Source organism: Hemitrygon akajei, chromosome 8 (genome assembly GCF_048418815.1).
Source record: "Hemitrygon akajei chromosome 8, sHemAka1.3, whole genome shotgun sequence".
Classification (NCBI taxonomy): Eukaryota; Metazoa; Chordata; class Chondrichthyes; order Myliobatiformes; family Dasyatidae; genus Hemitrygon; species Hemitrygon akajei.
Window position 1 is genome coordinate 29252191 of NC_133131.1, and position 16199 is coordinate 29268389.

Consider the following 16199-nt stretch of genomic DNA (forward strand, 5'->3'; position numbering starts at 1 on the left):
GAACAAAGTTACATTGCAGTCAGTAAATACTAATTGCTTTTGTGGTTCTGCCTTTGCTAAACTCTAGAAAAACTTCTCAAATAACAGTTTTTAAAATTATGAATTTAAAGTTAATATATTCTTCCTTGTAAAGCAAGTGTTGCACACAGAACCAGTTAACCCTTTCAATTATAGATCAGGGGTTACGAACAAAGTTTTCAAAAGCTGTATAGGAAGACAACTTGGCAGCGCTCAACCTGCTATTTCTCCTCAAATTTGCTTGTCAGCTTGTAATTTCAAACTAAGAATGGAAAGTTTACCTTTTTCTAAAATATTAACAAATATCAAATTATTATTCTGTGATCAGCTACATATGAACTACATAAACGTGTGCAGTTGAAATGCAGTCTAATATCCCTACAAAAGCGTGTCCTGTAACATAAAACTGTAGCCAACTTCTCCAAACAAGACGTGACAAGAAAGGAAAGCAAAAAAAAAGCCAAAATTTTCATTTTGTAAGCCAGATCAAGATTTGCTTTAATTTTGTCTCTGACAGCACTAATGAAAATGGCCAAATCAATCCTCTGTAGGTCGCACGCAAATGGATTCTGTAATGTAGATCAGCTTTACCATTCTTAAAAATGTTTGACTAATTTATATACTTAAACTAAAATGGATAACATCAGTTTCTGTCTGTGGGGGCAAGCATCTAATCTCACATGGGTTCTTGAAAGTTAAACAGATTCACAATAACATTGCTCTAATGTTGAATCGGTCCACAACGAAATGTTGGGGAGGCAACTGATTATTAAACATGGTCTGCTGAGTTAAAATGGAAAATTAATATTTAATCTCTTAAGATTTGCTTTACTTCCACACCAGAGAAAACTTCTGTTTAGTAAGTTACACAAACAGAGTTGAAATCTTACTTGGGTTAAGTACAGGCAACTGACTTAAATTACTTCATTGACACATGAGCCTCTCCAATTCAGCATGCAAGGTGTAATCATACATGCATGATAATTATGGGTAAACATACTGCAAATGAATTTAAAGTACTGGAAGCTCAAATGTAGTGGAAAATTTGCTCCAAATTATTTTTGACATAAGTCAGTTAAAACAGGTCAATAAAAACTAATTAATTGTCTGATGGAATATTTGTGCATTTCTTGCCTAAAAGCAATGTTCCTTTCTGGCTTGGGTAGTTGATCTAGATAAACTTAGTTGCCAGTTAACCACAACTGTGAGATAAATGGCATTTGATAATTAACAAATACTGTGATATCATTGCCACTTAAAATCATCAAAATGCTTGGCAAAAAAAAAACAACAAAGCAGTAACCACAAAACATGCAGAAAGTTTTGCTTTGGAGAAAATATCATTTTATAAATTCTATCATTGAATTATTGAAATTCACAGCAGAAAGAGGCTATTCAGCCTGCTGCACTTTGTGTCAAGTAAGATAAAGAGCCATTCAGACTGACCCCATTTTATATGAACATAAATTCTGCAGACGCTGGAAATCCAAAGCAATACACACAAAACTCAGCAACATCCATGGAAATAAACAAACAATCGATGTTTCGGGCTGAGACCCGTGATCCGTTGCGCGAAGATTGCAGAAAATTATCTGAATAATTTTATTGAATCTAAAAAAGGTTCCTGTTTCCACCTCTCCCTCAGGTGGCAAATTCTGGACACACAGTTGAGGAAAAGCACCCAGATGATTCTACAAATGACCTTAAAACTAGTTAAGATCCTCTGCTGAATTTCCCCATTCTGTCTGTCCGAGGTTCTCAATTTTATGCATCTGAGTTACATCTCCTCGCAACCTCTTCTGCCTATCATTTATCCTAGTCGCTCTATTCCTACACTTAAAATTCTTCAGATCTGACGTAAATCTGCACCCACTCCAATGCCTCCAGTAGCTATTTGTAATGTGGTGACTGGAAATGTCCAGGACTCCATCACTGAACAAAGCAATGATTTTGTACAGTTGATCAAACATTCATCATATTTCAAGCCTCAACAAATAAAGCATTCCATGCTCCCTCTTAACTGCTTTTTTGATGAATGATGAGCTACTCAATATGTTACCTCAGATTCTTTCTTTGAAGGTGCTGCCCAGTTGGCTGAGTATTTCCAATATTGCTTTATTTCTAATTCCTGACAGTCTTTCCTTTTTGAATCAATCCCGTCCACACTTGCTGCTATCTTTAGAGGTCTGTGGGGCCATAATCTCATTGTACTCCTCCACACTTCTCAATATCCATCATTTATTATGCATCCCCTTGTGGGTTTTGCCCTCATTGGGATTTCCACAAGTAAATTAATTTGCCACTCTGCCATTCATCTGGCTAATCTATTGATACCATTACAACATTAATAAAAGACACCAAAAGATTCTGTCTCTCTAGTGGGGGAAAAATCTGGATCTCTCCTGTCTGACATATTGGGATGAAACCACAGTTCACCCTTCCCTCAATATTTTTTCTGTTATGTATCCAAATCTGAGAATTTGGGCCCAATCCAGACTGACTACATTGCCCAAGGTGCTACTTAGAATTTCCATGTGTGCAAATGGAAATAAGTCAATTTCATAATCCTGTGATGGCATTGATAGAAGAGCTGTTACCAGTTTCAATCCTGATATCCGATGCCGTGAGGAGTTTCCATGATTTTCCTATTATTGAGAGCCTCCCGTCGGGGTTTATGATTTCCTACCACACCACTGAAGTCTTGTAGGATTGGAGATTAGTTAGCCACTATAAGCAGCCTTGAGAGAGTATAGGATAGAGGCAGAATCTGGAGATGGTTGATGGACTCATGTAGTAAACAAAGTCGGAGCTTGTTGGTCAGCTGGTATCAAGTAGGCCAGAGAGAATGTTGCTGTTCTGTATGATTCTATGAATGTGTAGGTATGCTAGACAAATTTATCACAACTATCATCAAATACAGATTAATTGTTCATCACACAAGCATCAGACAACAATCTATTATCCTTCAGAACTGCCTTTTTACCTGTTTTGAAGTCCTTTGGTACTGACTTTCCATTTATCAATAACCTTCAGCTATAAAAGGCAGCACAAAAGTAATATCAGAGGGGAAAAAAACTGCTGGAAGAACTGAGTGGGTCAACAACATCTGTGGAGGCAAAGAGGTGATTAACATTCTGGGCTGAGACCCAGCACGAGTTCCTCTGGCTGGTTTTTTAATCACTCTCCAGATGCTATCATCTGCAGCCTCATGTATCTCCATAAGAATAATACACATGCTTGGAAAACATCTGTAGTTCCTTTCATCCATCCATTTCTTTCAAGAGTCTATAATTATGTATTTGGCTCCCAATCTTTGCTTCTGCCTACTCTTCCCCACCCATCCCCTGACAAGTATCCATTTCACTTCTATGTCAAGAATTATATACTGCATTCTTGAAAGTGCTAGTTGCAGTTAATGTCCAGAGCAAAATTCTGTGGAAATTTGATGGAAAAACTCAGATAAGGTGGCATCTGCTTAGAAAAATATCATGATCTGTAACCTTCTGAGTTTGAAGTTACAGAAGAGCAGGTTTTATAAGGCAGAGAGAGAGAGGGATGGAAAGAAAGTGGACATGTGCAATAGACTGGAAGGCATATATTATGTTGCAGTGGTGTAAGGTGTCGGGTGTTCAGTTTAGGTCACTCTGCTATAGGAAAGTTGCCATTAAATTGGAAAGAGAATAGGTATAAGGATGTTGCTGGGACTGGGTTATGGAGAGAGGATGAGCAGGTTGGAAAGTTTTTCATCATAGTGTAGGAGAATAAGCTTATAGAGGTGCATAAAATAATGAGTATTGACAGGATCAACAAACAATCTCCCCCTCCACCCAGGAGTTGTTGAAATTAACTAGGCCATAGTTTAAGGTGAGAAGGGAGAGATTTAATAGGAACCTGATGGCATCCTTTTCATCCAGAGGGTGGTCAGTGCATGGAATGAGTGGTTAGAGGAAGTGATTGAGGCAGGTACATTAACAAATATTTAAAAGGCACTTGGACAGGTTCATGAATAGCAATAGGTCCTGACATGGGCAAAACTTGGGAAAATTGGGCTTAAATGGGAAGCCTGTGTTGGCATGGGCCAGTTGGGCAATTCTATATTGTATGACTCCCTAACAAGAAGGATGATTGTTTCAGTCCACATCAATTTAAAGGCAACATCTCTGACAGTGCACTTACCCTAATTAATGCATATGGCAACAGAAGGGAAAAGATAGTTTAGAGAAGGCATAAATGGAAGCAGAATCTTCATTTTTCAATTACAGAAAATTACTGCAGATGCTGGCAATTGGAAATAAAGGCACAAAAATATTTTGCCAGCCAGTTTTACCCAAATGCTGAGTCCATAAGTTTTTGCATGCAGGAATGAGAGATATTGTGGTGGTTCAGTCCGAAGTCCATGGACTCTGGGTTTTCCGGCAGTCCCTTGCTGTGGTTGGACTTAACTAGAAACACCTGAGGCTCATATTGGAACTGGGAATATAAGTGGCCCTGGTATTGAGTGTGGTTGGGGGTGTCCTGTCATGATACTTATGGTGCAGATGGAAGGCTAGAATGGTCTCTTGCCATCTGTGGGGCTGTGTTGGAGAACCATGGCTTCTGGGAGCCTTGCTGGTAGTGGTTGGAGTGGTCATTGTGGTACGGATTCAGCTGTTTCCCAGGCCAGCTGGGTGGCTGTCAGCCACTCTGAGCTAGGTAGGGATCTGGTTGCTTTTGTAGCCAGCCAAGGCTGCTGGCTGTAACCCTGATGCAGAGGTGGAACTGGCTGTTGTTCCTTGGTGTTTGTCTCTTCCTGTCCTTGCCCTGTGGGGTAAGTCAGGCTGTTCTGCCATTGCCCTGTGGGGGGAATCTGTCTTGTCTTTGCCTCTGTTGGGTAGGTCAGGCTGTTCTGCTGTTACCTGATGGATGGTCCTGCCCCACCTTGGTGTGGAGTTATAGATGAGTACTGGCTTGTTGGAGGATAAGTCCTGGCTCCATGTTGATGTACAGTTCCTAGTCTGCCCCAAGCTCCAAGCCTCAAGACCCCGTCCCTTGTCATGCCCTCACCTGGGTTTGGGGGTCCTTGCCTGAGGCAAGACCCAGGTTCTGGGTCCTTGTCCAGTCTCAGGCTTGGAATCCACCCCAGGCTCCTTGTTCCCAGTCCCTTGTCCTGGTCCTGCTTTCCCCTGCCTAGACTGCATCCTGTCCTGTGCTTGGGTTCCAACTTGTCCTGTTTCTGGGACACCAGTGTCTGTGTCCTGCAGTTGGGTCCTGATTCAACACCTGACCTGTGACAGATATAATATCCAACTGATTACACTGGAAGGCATTTTGAACAAGATGACAAATTAACAGATTTTTGTTTTGTTTGATAGAGGGAACAAAAATATGAAATGGAGATACAAGAAACTGCAGAAACTAACCTGGAGCAAAAAAAGACACCAAACAGCTGGATCAGTTGAGTAAATAGTATTTGATGAAGTAGAGGGGTAGTTGATACTACAGGTGCTGATACAGGAGTCTTGCCCTAAAATGTCAATCATCCCTCTGCCTCCATGGATGCTGCCTGATCAGCAGTTTTTTTTTTCCAAGGGTATAAAGCTTGCTTTTGCACACAGTGGTTAAAGACTGACATTGTGATGAAGAGTTCATGATGCAAACATGAGAAGGAAGTAAGTACAAGCTTTGTTAATTTGGAGGCAGTCCACATTAATGTCAGAACACTACTGGGCCCAATGTGCATACAGTGTTTGTTATTTATCATAAAAATTTACTAGAGCTACAGAAATATAAATATTCTTTGTTAATTGCAATTTGCATATTATTCCAAATATTGCAATAACCTGATCATACATTTAAACAAGTCTTCTCTTCCTCTGTGGCTCAGCTGCTCCTGTTTCATATACAAGATACTACACAATTTTTAATCCTTTCCACTCCACTAGACAAAACATTCAATTTTCAGCTTTCATTCAGTTGCTCAAGCCTTTTGATGAAATGCTATTTTACTCGTGTTTAATTGTATCCAAAGCAAAGCCTCAATTAAAAAATTGCTATTTTCTACAGGACAGTAAACTCTAGGTTCATGACTGTCAATTAATAACCACTTAATGCAGCCAGGCAATCATTAATGTTCCTTGATTGGAATGCCTAATACTGGCCTTGGGGAGCACAGACAATGCGAGTACTTCATACAGATATATCTCCCCCACATAGCTGTTAATATTCACTTACATATTGAAGTCAAATACTCATTAATTTCTTATTACTGTTTTTCCACAGCAATGGCAACTGCAGAATGATTAAATGGTGTACTTTGATAATAAAACATGTACCGGGGTTAATTATCAGTTACTTGTTTTGTCTTTTAAACAGTAGTTGGTGTTTCTCAACCATTTGTTAACATGTCAACTTTTACTGACAATGTTTAGTTATATTTTAAATATCTTAAGGTGCTCTCACACCTGTATATTCACCTTTTAGTTAATAAAAGCTCAGCAAGCTTTCTAAAGGCACTCGTTCCAAGAGATGCACAGATATTAATGGGCAATGCTTAAATGTCATTGAGAACTTTAATATTTATTTCCTATCTTGTTACCCATCATCTTTGACTGGAAAATTCAATTTACTGTTCATAATTCAAATGGCTCACAGGGGAGGTGACTTCAAAATCTGCCTGATTGCATTGGGAGTATTTGCAAGTTATAGTGTGAAATGCATGCAAGGTAATTGATCTTTAGATTAAGAATACCTACCTAACTACAACCAGCACAAGTTTTCATTAAACATAAAATACATAAAGGAGAGAAAAGATGAAATATGAAGATAAGCTAACTGATACTATAATAGAAGATGCCAATTTTTTTCCCATAGATATATGAAGAGTAAAAGAGAGGTGACTGGTTGGTTGCTGGTGACCAGTGTTTTCTGCAAGTGTTGGGACCATTTCACATTATATTTGCATGACAGTTGTTGGTTTGCAGCCGATACAAAGATAGGTGGAGGGTCAGGTGGTGTGAGGAAGTAGTGAGTCTGCAGGACTTAAACAGATGAGGAGAATGGGCAAAGAAGATGGAATTTAGTGTAGGGAAGTGTATGGTCATACACTTCGGTAGAAAGAATAAAGGGGTAGACTATTCTAAATGGGGAGAAAATTCAAAAATCTGAGGTGCAAAGAGAATTGGAAGTCCTTGTGCAGGATTCCCTAAAGGTTAATTTGCAGCTTGAGATGGTGGTAAAAAAGGCAAATGCAATGTTTTATTTGAGAGGACTAGAATGTAAGAGCAAGGATGTAAGCTGAAGCTTTATAAGACATTGGTCAGATTACATTTTGGGCTCCTTATCTAAGAAAGTATGTGCTAGCATTGGAGAGGGTCCAGAGGAGGTTCATGAGATTGATTCTGGGACTAAAGGGTTAACATATGAGGAACACATGAGAGCTCTTAGCCTGTACTCACGGGTGGTTAGAAGAATGGGGGGGGGGGCAGAGAAGGGGGAGGACCTCATTGAAACCTATTGAAAGGCCTAGATAGAGTGGATATAGACAGGATGTTTCCCACAGTTGGTGAGTATAGGACATTTAGAACAGAGATAAGGAGACATTTGTTTAGCCAAAGGGTGGTGAATCTGTGCAATTCATTGCCACAGAAGGCTTTGGTGACCAAGTCAATTAATCTACTTGGAGAGTACTTTGAGAGGTTTTTGATTAGTCAGGGCATCAAAGGTTATGGGCAGAAAGCAAAAGAATAGGCTTGAGAGGAATAATAAATCAGCCATGATGGGACAGTGGAGCACTTGAATTAGGCTGATTGGCCTAATTCTGCTCCCGTGTCTTATGGTCTAGTATTAACTAAACCAAAGAGATAAGGGTGAGAATAACAGCCCATCATCTGGTAACCTAAGATACCAGTTGGAAAAAAAGAGAAAACAAAAAATTGGAAAAACTTATGTACCGGTTTAAACAAGCAGGGAGGTTTCAGCAACAATTGGAACCCAAGGGTCATGCTTCATATTTATTTCATTTGGAAATTCTTAACATTACATCAAAAGTAGTAAATGCTACTTTTAAGAAATAATGAGTCACCCAATCACAATTCATAAGAGCATAAGATATAGCAGAATTAGGCCATTTGGCCCGCTCTGCCATTTCAGTATGGTTGATCCATTTTTCTCTCAACCCCAAACACCTGTCGTCTTCTCTCCGTATCCATTTATGCTCTGACCAATCAAGAATATCAACTTCTGCCTTAAATTTAGATAAGGTCTTGGCCTCCACAGCTGCTTGTGGCAAAGAATTCCACAGATTCACCACTTCCTGGCTGAAGAAATTAAAGAAACCCCACATGGCTTCAGTGGCTAGTTATGCAGTGACACTGGCATAGGCCTAAAGCTCAACTGCCTTCTTGTCATGCTGGCTTATTCAATTAGAAAATACAATAATCAGAGGAATAAATAGATATAATATTCACTTCCTATTAGGGTTTTGAACAGTAACAAAATGAGATGTTCAACTGGTGTCTCCCCAAGTTCTTCATATCTTAATATCTCAGACCATGGCATAATGTTGGTAGCCTCATAAGATACCTTTACTGTACATGTAATGCAGGAATGATTTACAATTGGATATTTAAATATCACAATGTTGAACCACAACATTTAAATTCAATATTTCATACCTGTGCCTCACAATTTTGTCGGGGCTGTGCATGTTCACAATTGGCAAATAACATTGTGTTGCAAGGACTATCCAGATGTTTGAAAGTGCCAAGTATCAACACGTTTGCAGTGCTTATTTCAAAACGATACCTTTAATACAATAGGATGCTGCTATTCCATGTTGCACTTAATGTCCATCATAAGTAAAAGCAGCTTTACGACCTTGCGTGGTTTTTTGTGCCAGTTCCATTCCTATAGTTTGTTATCAATTATTTGATTTTATAAAAGGACCCCTCCTCAAGTCACAATAAAGAAACTAGAAATAGTATTGCAATGAAGTTGGATAAGTGTGACAAATATCAAAACAATTCCATAAGCTAAAGCCGTGCCATGCCTATGTTATTGTTCACAATGTGACATGCTGAAAAGGGTGACTAGAGCATTCCCGAACTTAATGCCATGAGCCCCAGGTTGGGAACTCTTGAACTAGAGCAAGAAAATGTGATTGTTAAAATACAAATATGAAGCTATGAGGAAGAAAGTGCCTTTTAAAGTTGCATCGAGTCTCTTCAAGTATCCCAACTTAATAACACTTGTACAAAAGAATACAATATTTATATTGGGTGCTTTAATGTGCACAATGCAAAAGTAACATGAACATTAGACAAAGGAAACTTGTAAGGTTGCAATTTTACATAACACTTGCAATCAATAACTTTGCTACCGTCCTTATCTAATGATCAGAACTTTCACCAGCGTGTGATTTCACAATCTTCAGCAGATCCAGTATCATAACCAAAGTTATTTATTATATAATGACTCAAGAAATACTTCACATTTGTTAATTTAGCAGCATCAGTTAACTTCTACAGAAACAGTACAATAGTGTTGATTAAATAGTAATTGAAAAACTTGCACTTACTCAAAACTAACTCCACATGTTAAATATAAAAACTGTTGACAAACCAAGTTAACATGAGTAGAATTGAAATAGTTTGCTAGCGAACAATTTTTCACAAGAATTCATCACAAAGATATGTCTAGGTCAATCGAGGTTTGCTAACACTTTTGTCTTCTGCCCATATGAAGTACAAGTGAATTTATTTTTGCATTAAGAAAGCCTAACTTTATAGAAGGACAACACAGAATGAAATTAATAAATGAAGGTTTTCTACTATTTGATGACAAACAGTGATCAGATCAGAGGCAGGAATAATTAAATTGTAATCTGTTGAATTTACCTAAATTGATCGAGCACTAATTGTCATGTGGTTAGCAAGCAAAAGTGAAGAATTAGGGTTTGAGAAAAAGAATGAAGTGCAGATTATACACAGTTTGAATGCTTTTAAAATCATGGACAAAACAGCTGGGATTTTTTAATATTACAAATTTTTGCGCAATGAAAATGGGATTTTAAACCTTGGTCATCTTTCATGATGAAGGATAATTGCAACTATGCTGCTGGAACAAATGGAAATTTCTGAACTAAAAAAAAGATGCTCAACAGAGTAAAGGTAATGTTCTCTCGCTGGAAGTCACAAGTTTTCAGCTCAGATTAACCAACTATGTTGAACAGTATTTTATTTAAAATTTATAATCAGCAGTTAAAAGGGAATTTACTAAATTTGCTGCAGTGAAGATCAAGGGTCGATCTTTTGAACATCTGTAATGTAGGTGTGCCTTCAAACTTCACAAGTTAATTATTTTTAATACTTGCTCCTAGCAGTGATTATCCAAGTGGCAACTATTCAACTTCTTGTCTGCAAAAATTTGCAAACCTGGTAATGAAATCACCTCGCTCACACCCCTTTTACGTCGGCAGCACAGCAGTGGAATTGCCAGTGGTTTCAAACACCCGGGAGTTCATATCTCAAACAACCTCTCATGGCCCCAGAACACATCCTATGCAATCAAGAAAGCTCAACACACACCACTTTCTGAGGAGGCTGAAGAGAGCTGAACTATGCACATCTATACTCGTGGCCTTCTACAGATGCACAGTATAAAGCACCCTAAAGTGCTGTATCACTGCATGGCAGTGGACAGGAAGGCTCTACAATGGATAGACAAAACTGCCCAATGCATCACTGGCTCTGGCCTACTGTTTATCAAGGAAATATATATATATAGAAAAATGTAAGGAAAAGGCTAGTATGTAGAAGGCTATGTAGCAGCCACACCAGACTCATCAGCAGTTACTTTCCCCAAGTAGTAAGGCTGATCAACACCTCTATCCACCCCCCCCCCCACTAATTTATCATTTCCTGTCAAAGCCACCTTTTGTACAGACACTCCTGTACCTGGTATCATTTTATGTACATACAATCAATATATACAAGTTATCTTACGTATTTATATTGACTGTTTTTTTAAATATTGCATACTTCATATTATTGTATTTTTTTGTGTTGCATCGGATCCAGAGTAATAATTATTTTGTTCTCCTTTACATTTGTGTATTGGAAATGACATTAAACCATCTTGAATGAAATGTCAAAAAGCTTTGAAAATGCACTAGCCATGATATATGTAATTAATTGAAAGTAAAATAACACAATATGGACTATTAAACAATCTGGAGAAAATTTAAATGGCTAGAACTTATAGTTCTAGCATTTGATAATTGTCCCAAAATTCATGCTAGTGAACCTGAACTGTTTCAGCAGTTACACCAGTAATTGGTAGAGTATTAAACCAGAATACAGCTTTGAACGACAGTGACATTTCATACCCAGGGGACTTCATGTGGCCTTTCATTTATGCAAATAATCTATGAAGAAACTGTACACAGATTAAAACAAAATCTAGTTGTATTACCAAAGCATGTGAGATATTAACCTTGCTGCCAAGACAGTAGCATTCATTCACAGTTAAGGATAATATAAAGGTTTCACAGATGTGTGAACTGTATTTCAAGTGCGGACAGTAGTATCTGATAGAAACAAGAGTTTGAAGTGATTTTTGCCTGAGCACTAAATTTTACAAACAGTTTTCAAGCACACTGCATGGCAAGAACTGTTCTTCATACTTGACGTTGAATTATTCATGTGAATATCGTTTAGTGAATAAATGCATTTTTTTAAAATCACAGTTATTTAGGTAAAAGAATTGAGCACATGCTTCAGTTCATGGTGAGGGGGGGGGGGGCAGTCAAGCACTTAGAAAGTGGAAAACACAATTTTAGGGGATTTGACAAATTGGGATCATGCCTAGAATTTAGATGGTTGAGAAAGATAAACAACATGGTTATATCTCAAGCAGGCGATCGTTAGCTCTCAAAGCCACAGCAATGCTATTTTATCGTTATTCAGTTGTCACATATTCAACATCAATACACAGATAAATAATTCAGTAACACCATGCAGAATGAGAACGTTATTTGGAGGCCATGAACAACACAATGGAATTCTGCAACTTTTCTCAATTACTGCATCAATGCGAAAATTTTGTAGTTAGGATGGTTATACTGAGGCAGAAATCATTCTCCATGTTTGACAACAATTATTTGTGTGAAATATTATTCAGAGAATAAGCAAACTATTACTTATACCACTGGCTCAGAGTTCTGGATTTACTAGGATACAGTGCTCAAAAATAGAAAATCCTGCACAAGTTCCAGGCACGAATCATTACTCAATTATTTCAGCAGGAAAGCAAATACATTGATAGGTCAGGCAAGAATATAACTGGTTGGTAGCTGTATAGGTTGACTCTGTTATAATAAGAGAATGCACACTTGCACAAGTTAGCAGGCAGTTTTGAACTTTAGAAACAAGTAGTGGTCAATCTCCATTTATTTCCCCCACTCTAAGCATATGAGAAAATACCCACTCATGCACAAACTTTGCAATGGGACAATTAGATAATGGACAGAATCATCAATCTGGGCAGAATTTTCCTGTTCTGTTTGTCCATCTGCACTCTTAAAGAGATGACGGAAGGAAAAAGTAAAATAGAAGTCCAGCATTGTTGCAGAAAAACAAATATTTTCTCAACAACCTAAAACTTGCAAAGGCTAAAGGTTTACTTTCTCTTACACATTCTCTTACCTTATTTTATTGATTTTATTTAAAATGTAAAAAAAAAGCCAATGTTGCATTTAGTGACAAAACTGTGTCTAAAATTGTATGAATTATATGAGGTGCTGGGTAATTCAACTCACATAAGATCTTCTGAATCAGCTCCAGCAGGAAGTTGATTAGTAACTTTGAATTTAATTTGGCACTAATAAGAACACATAAATAACTGGAGTTCACTTTGAATAGTTCACATGGGAGTTAAAAGTGGTAGTGCAGCACAGTGAAATTGTGATGCTTAAAAGTGACAAAACGGGATGATATGACAATCAAGAAAGAAGCCTGTCCTTACTCTTTTTAATTTATTGACATTTAATAGCGGAACAGCTCTTCAAGCCACGCCACTCAGCAATCCCCCGATTTAATCCTAATTTACAATGACCAATTAACCTACCAACCACTATGTCTTTGGAATGTGGGAGGAAATCCACACTGTCACAGGTTAGTTAAAGTCTGTCCTGAGCCTTATGGGCTCATCAGGCCAGTGCTTATGCTGGTTTCCGTGGCGTGAAGTGACTGAGAATACGAGACTCCCCCCCGCCCCCCCCCCCCCCCGATAGGGGGCCAGTCTATCGCGAGGTTAACACCATTTCAGCTGGGTGGACAATGTGTGGTTAAGTTGTGGTTAAGTGCCTTGCTTAACACAACACGCTGCCTCAGCTGGGGCTTGAACTCACGACCTTCAGATCGCTAGTCCAACACCTTAAACACTTGGCCACACACCACACACACTGTCACGGGGAGAACGTACAAACTCCTTACAGGTAGCGGTGGGAATCGAACCCACAGGTACTGGTACTGCTAAGCATTGTGCTAATCACTATGCTACCATGCCATAACTTGCTAGAGATTTATATAAAAGCTGTTTTAAACTCTTAATATAAATATCCCCTTTCAAACTTTATTGATTAGGGATAACTGACCATTGCACCAATTTAGCATTCGAATCACCAGAGGGTGTATTTTTACAAAACAAATTATGTGGAATTATCCAGGCTTCAATTATTCACATTTAAGTACTACACTGCTGTATGATGGTCTCTTAAAAGAAAGACGATGCTCCCCTTAGAAGTACGGCACAAGGTTACAACCAAACATTGCAGGTGTACTTTGTACAAAATCATTACATGGCAATGCGTGTTCAGTCGCTGCTGAACAATAGACTTGGGAAGCAAAATATTGTTTACTTGTTTAGTTATTTTAAATTACAGTACATATTTATTAGTCTTTATGACATTAGTCATGCATATCATTTAACTTTTAAGATTGAAATGAAAACCAGATCTAAGATCATTAACAAGTAGACTCACAAATTACAGAGAGGTTGCAGACACATGTATTTACACGTGTTGAATGGTCTGAATTTCAATATAATTAAAATCCCCAAAATTCCCTTCAATTTTGGATTAAAATGATGAGGGCCACTGAAGGCCATGGAACAATTTTCTTCAGCAATCCTCTGCGTGCAGTTATTATTCAAAGATCTCAGAGTATTCAGTCAGGAAGAGAAAACAGTAAGAGACGGTTGAACATTAATAGTCAAAAGAATCTAAAAAGAGAATTTTAAAATTTGTTTTGGAATCATACGATTTCATTATTATTCTGTAATCTAGGTTCCTCTGTATTTAAAAAATATATATATAAAAACTAGATCAACCTATTTCCTGGTGTGTAATATTATTCTAATCCATAATGAAGCAGCAATAAAAACATAAGTAATTAATGTAATCACTCTATAGCAATGAGACTAGTTATCTATTACAATCAATTTTCAATTATACCTTTTAAAATAATCCTTTGAAAACAGTTTACATTTTCACTTATCTTTACTAAACGGGATTTTCAGTGCAAACCAGTGTGGAGATCAGCAGATATGCACACCTACAAAGTCACACAGTTAACAATAAAAAAAATCTCTATGAGCTGAAAGGTTAGGTGGTCAAGCATCATTTTCTCCACATACAGAAATGCAATCACCCTTCATACATTTTTGTACCTTTACTGCTACAGTTGGCACTAAAATGATCTGCAGCAGTTCGAGGAGACATAAAATAAAGTTAAATGGTTTGCCTTAAAAGAACAGGCTCTGCTCCTACAGCAAGTTTGCCCAGTACCAGCAAGGAATATCTGGAGCAAATAGAAGACAAATTCTACCATTTATGTATGGCCAAATGAAGTAGAACATCTATCTCAGACACACTCCTTAGCATAACATTATTAAAAAAACTGTCCAGCAGAGATTTTCGTGCCATTACGTATGTTGCTAGTTGAGTATGGTTGCATTTCCAATTGCTATGACAGTTGTTCTGTTGGCCGCATTTGAAGGTCTCCAATCTGAGCCAAAATAAAAAATATATAGTCAGTTAAGTAACACCAATACATATTTTAAATGGCAGCTGTCACAGCCATTGAAAGTTTCAACATTAGTAAACTTCACTTCATTTAAAGAATGGAGTTCCAAGACAAAATATAATGAGATCAAATGAAAATCAAGACCATTACTATCAATCATTTCAATATACTTTCTTATATAAAAAAGCAATAAAATTTTATTAATAGAATAACAACTCCTCAATGAGCACAAAAATGAAAAAAAAATTGCAGATATTAGAAACTAGAAACAAGTATCAAATGCTGGAAGCACCTAGCACAGAGAAATGGAAACTGAATTAACATTTTAGGTGAGAACTGATTTCTTGAACTTGAAACTTTTTCCACAGATGAGTTTTAATGAGTTTTCCCCATCATTTTGTGCTTTTATTTCAGTCATGGACAAAATGTTTGAGGGTGGGATTTTTACTGGAAAGAAAGAGTTATTTCTTGGACAGCTGAGGAAGACAGCACCAGCAGATATGGTGCTCTATCAATATCTATGATAACTCTATCAAGTGCTTTAGAGATTCCATAACATACATGCAGAGTACTGGGTGCCTGCCACAAAGGTAAGCATTTGTAATTGAAAATATCTTTTGCAACAAATCGGGTACGAGCCTCTAAAGGAGAAACTTCAAAGGCCAAAGACACAGATCATTAGGAGGAAATGAGGAAGGCAATGTGGCAGATACACTCCAGTGGCCACTTTGTTAAGTACACCTGCTTGTTACTGCAAATATCTAATTAGTCAATCATGTGGCAGAAATTCAACATACAAAAATGTGCAGAGCAGGTCAAGAAGTGCAGTTGGTATTCAGACCAAACATCAGAAGGGGAAGAAATGTAATCCAAGTGTTTTTGACCGTGGAATGATTGCTGGTGCCAGACAGGGTGGTTTGAGTACAAGACCATAAGATATAGCAGCAAACTGCTCACAATATTCCAAGTGAGGCCTCACCAGTGCTTTATAAAGACTCAACCTTACATCCCTGCTTTTATATTCTAGTTCTCTTGAAATGAATACTAACATTGCATTTGCCTTCCTCACCACAGACTCAACCTGCAAATTAACCTTTAGGGAATCGTGCCCATTGAGTTTGC

The 16199-nt window shown here is 37.8% G+C and overlaps 1 protein-coding gene across 4 annotated transcripts in view; it reads right to left on the reverse strand.

Moving 5' to 3' along the window:
* dhrs11a (dehydrogenase/reductase 11a) overlaps positions 1-16199 on the reverse strand; it is a 98203-nt gene that overhangs the window by 18127 nt on the left and 63877 nt on the right. For 2 of the 4 annotated variants that reach the window (XM_073053532.1, XM_073053534.1), the window contains exon 7: positions 9256-15059. The exons of 1 other annotated variant lie outside the window; for it this stretch is intronic. In XM_073053532.1, coding sequence (XP_072909633.1) covers positions 15018-15059 — 42 coding nt within the window. In that variant the 3' untranslated portion in view covers positions 9256-15017. Of the gene's footprint in view, positions 1-9255; positions 15060-16199 lie in introns of those variants that run through there. One more of the 4 variants, XR_012099907.1, reaches the window with a different exon arrangement.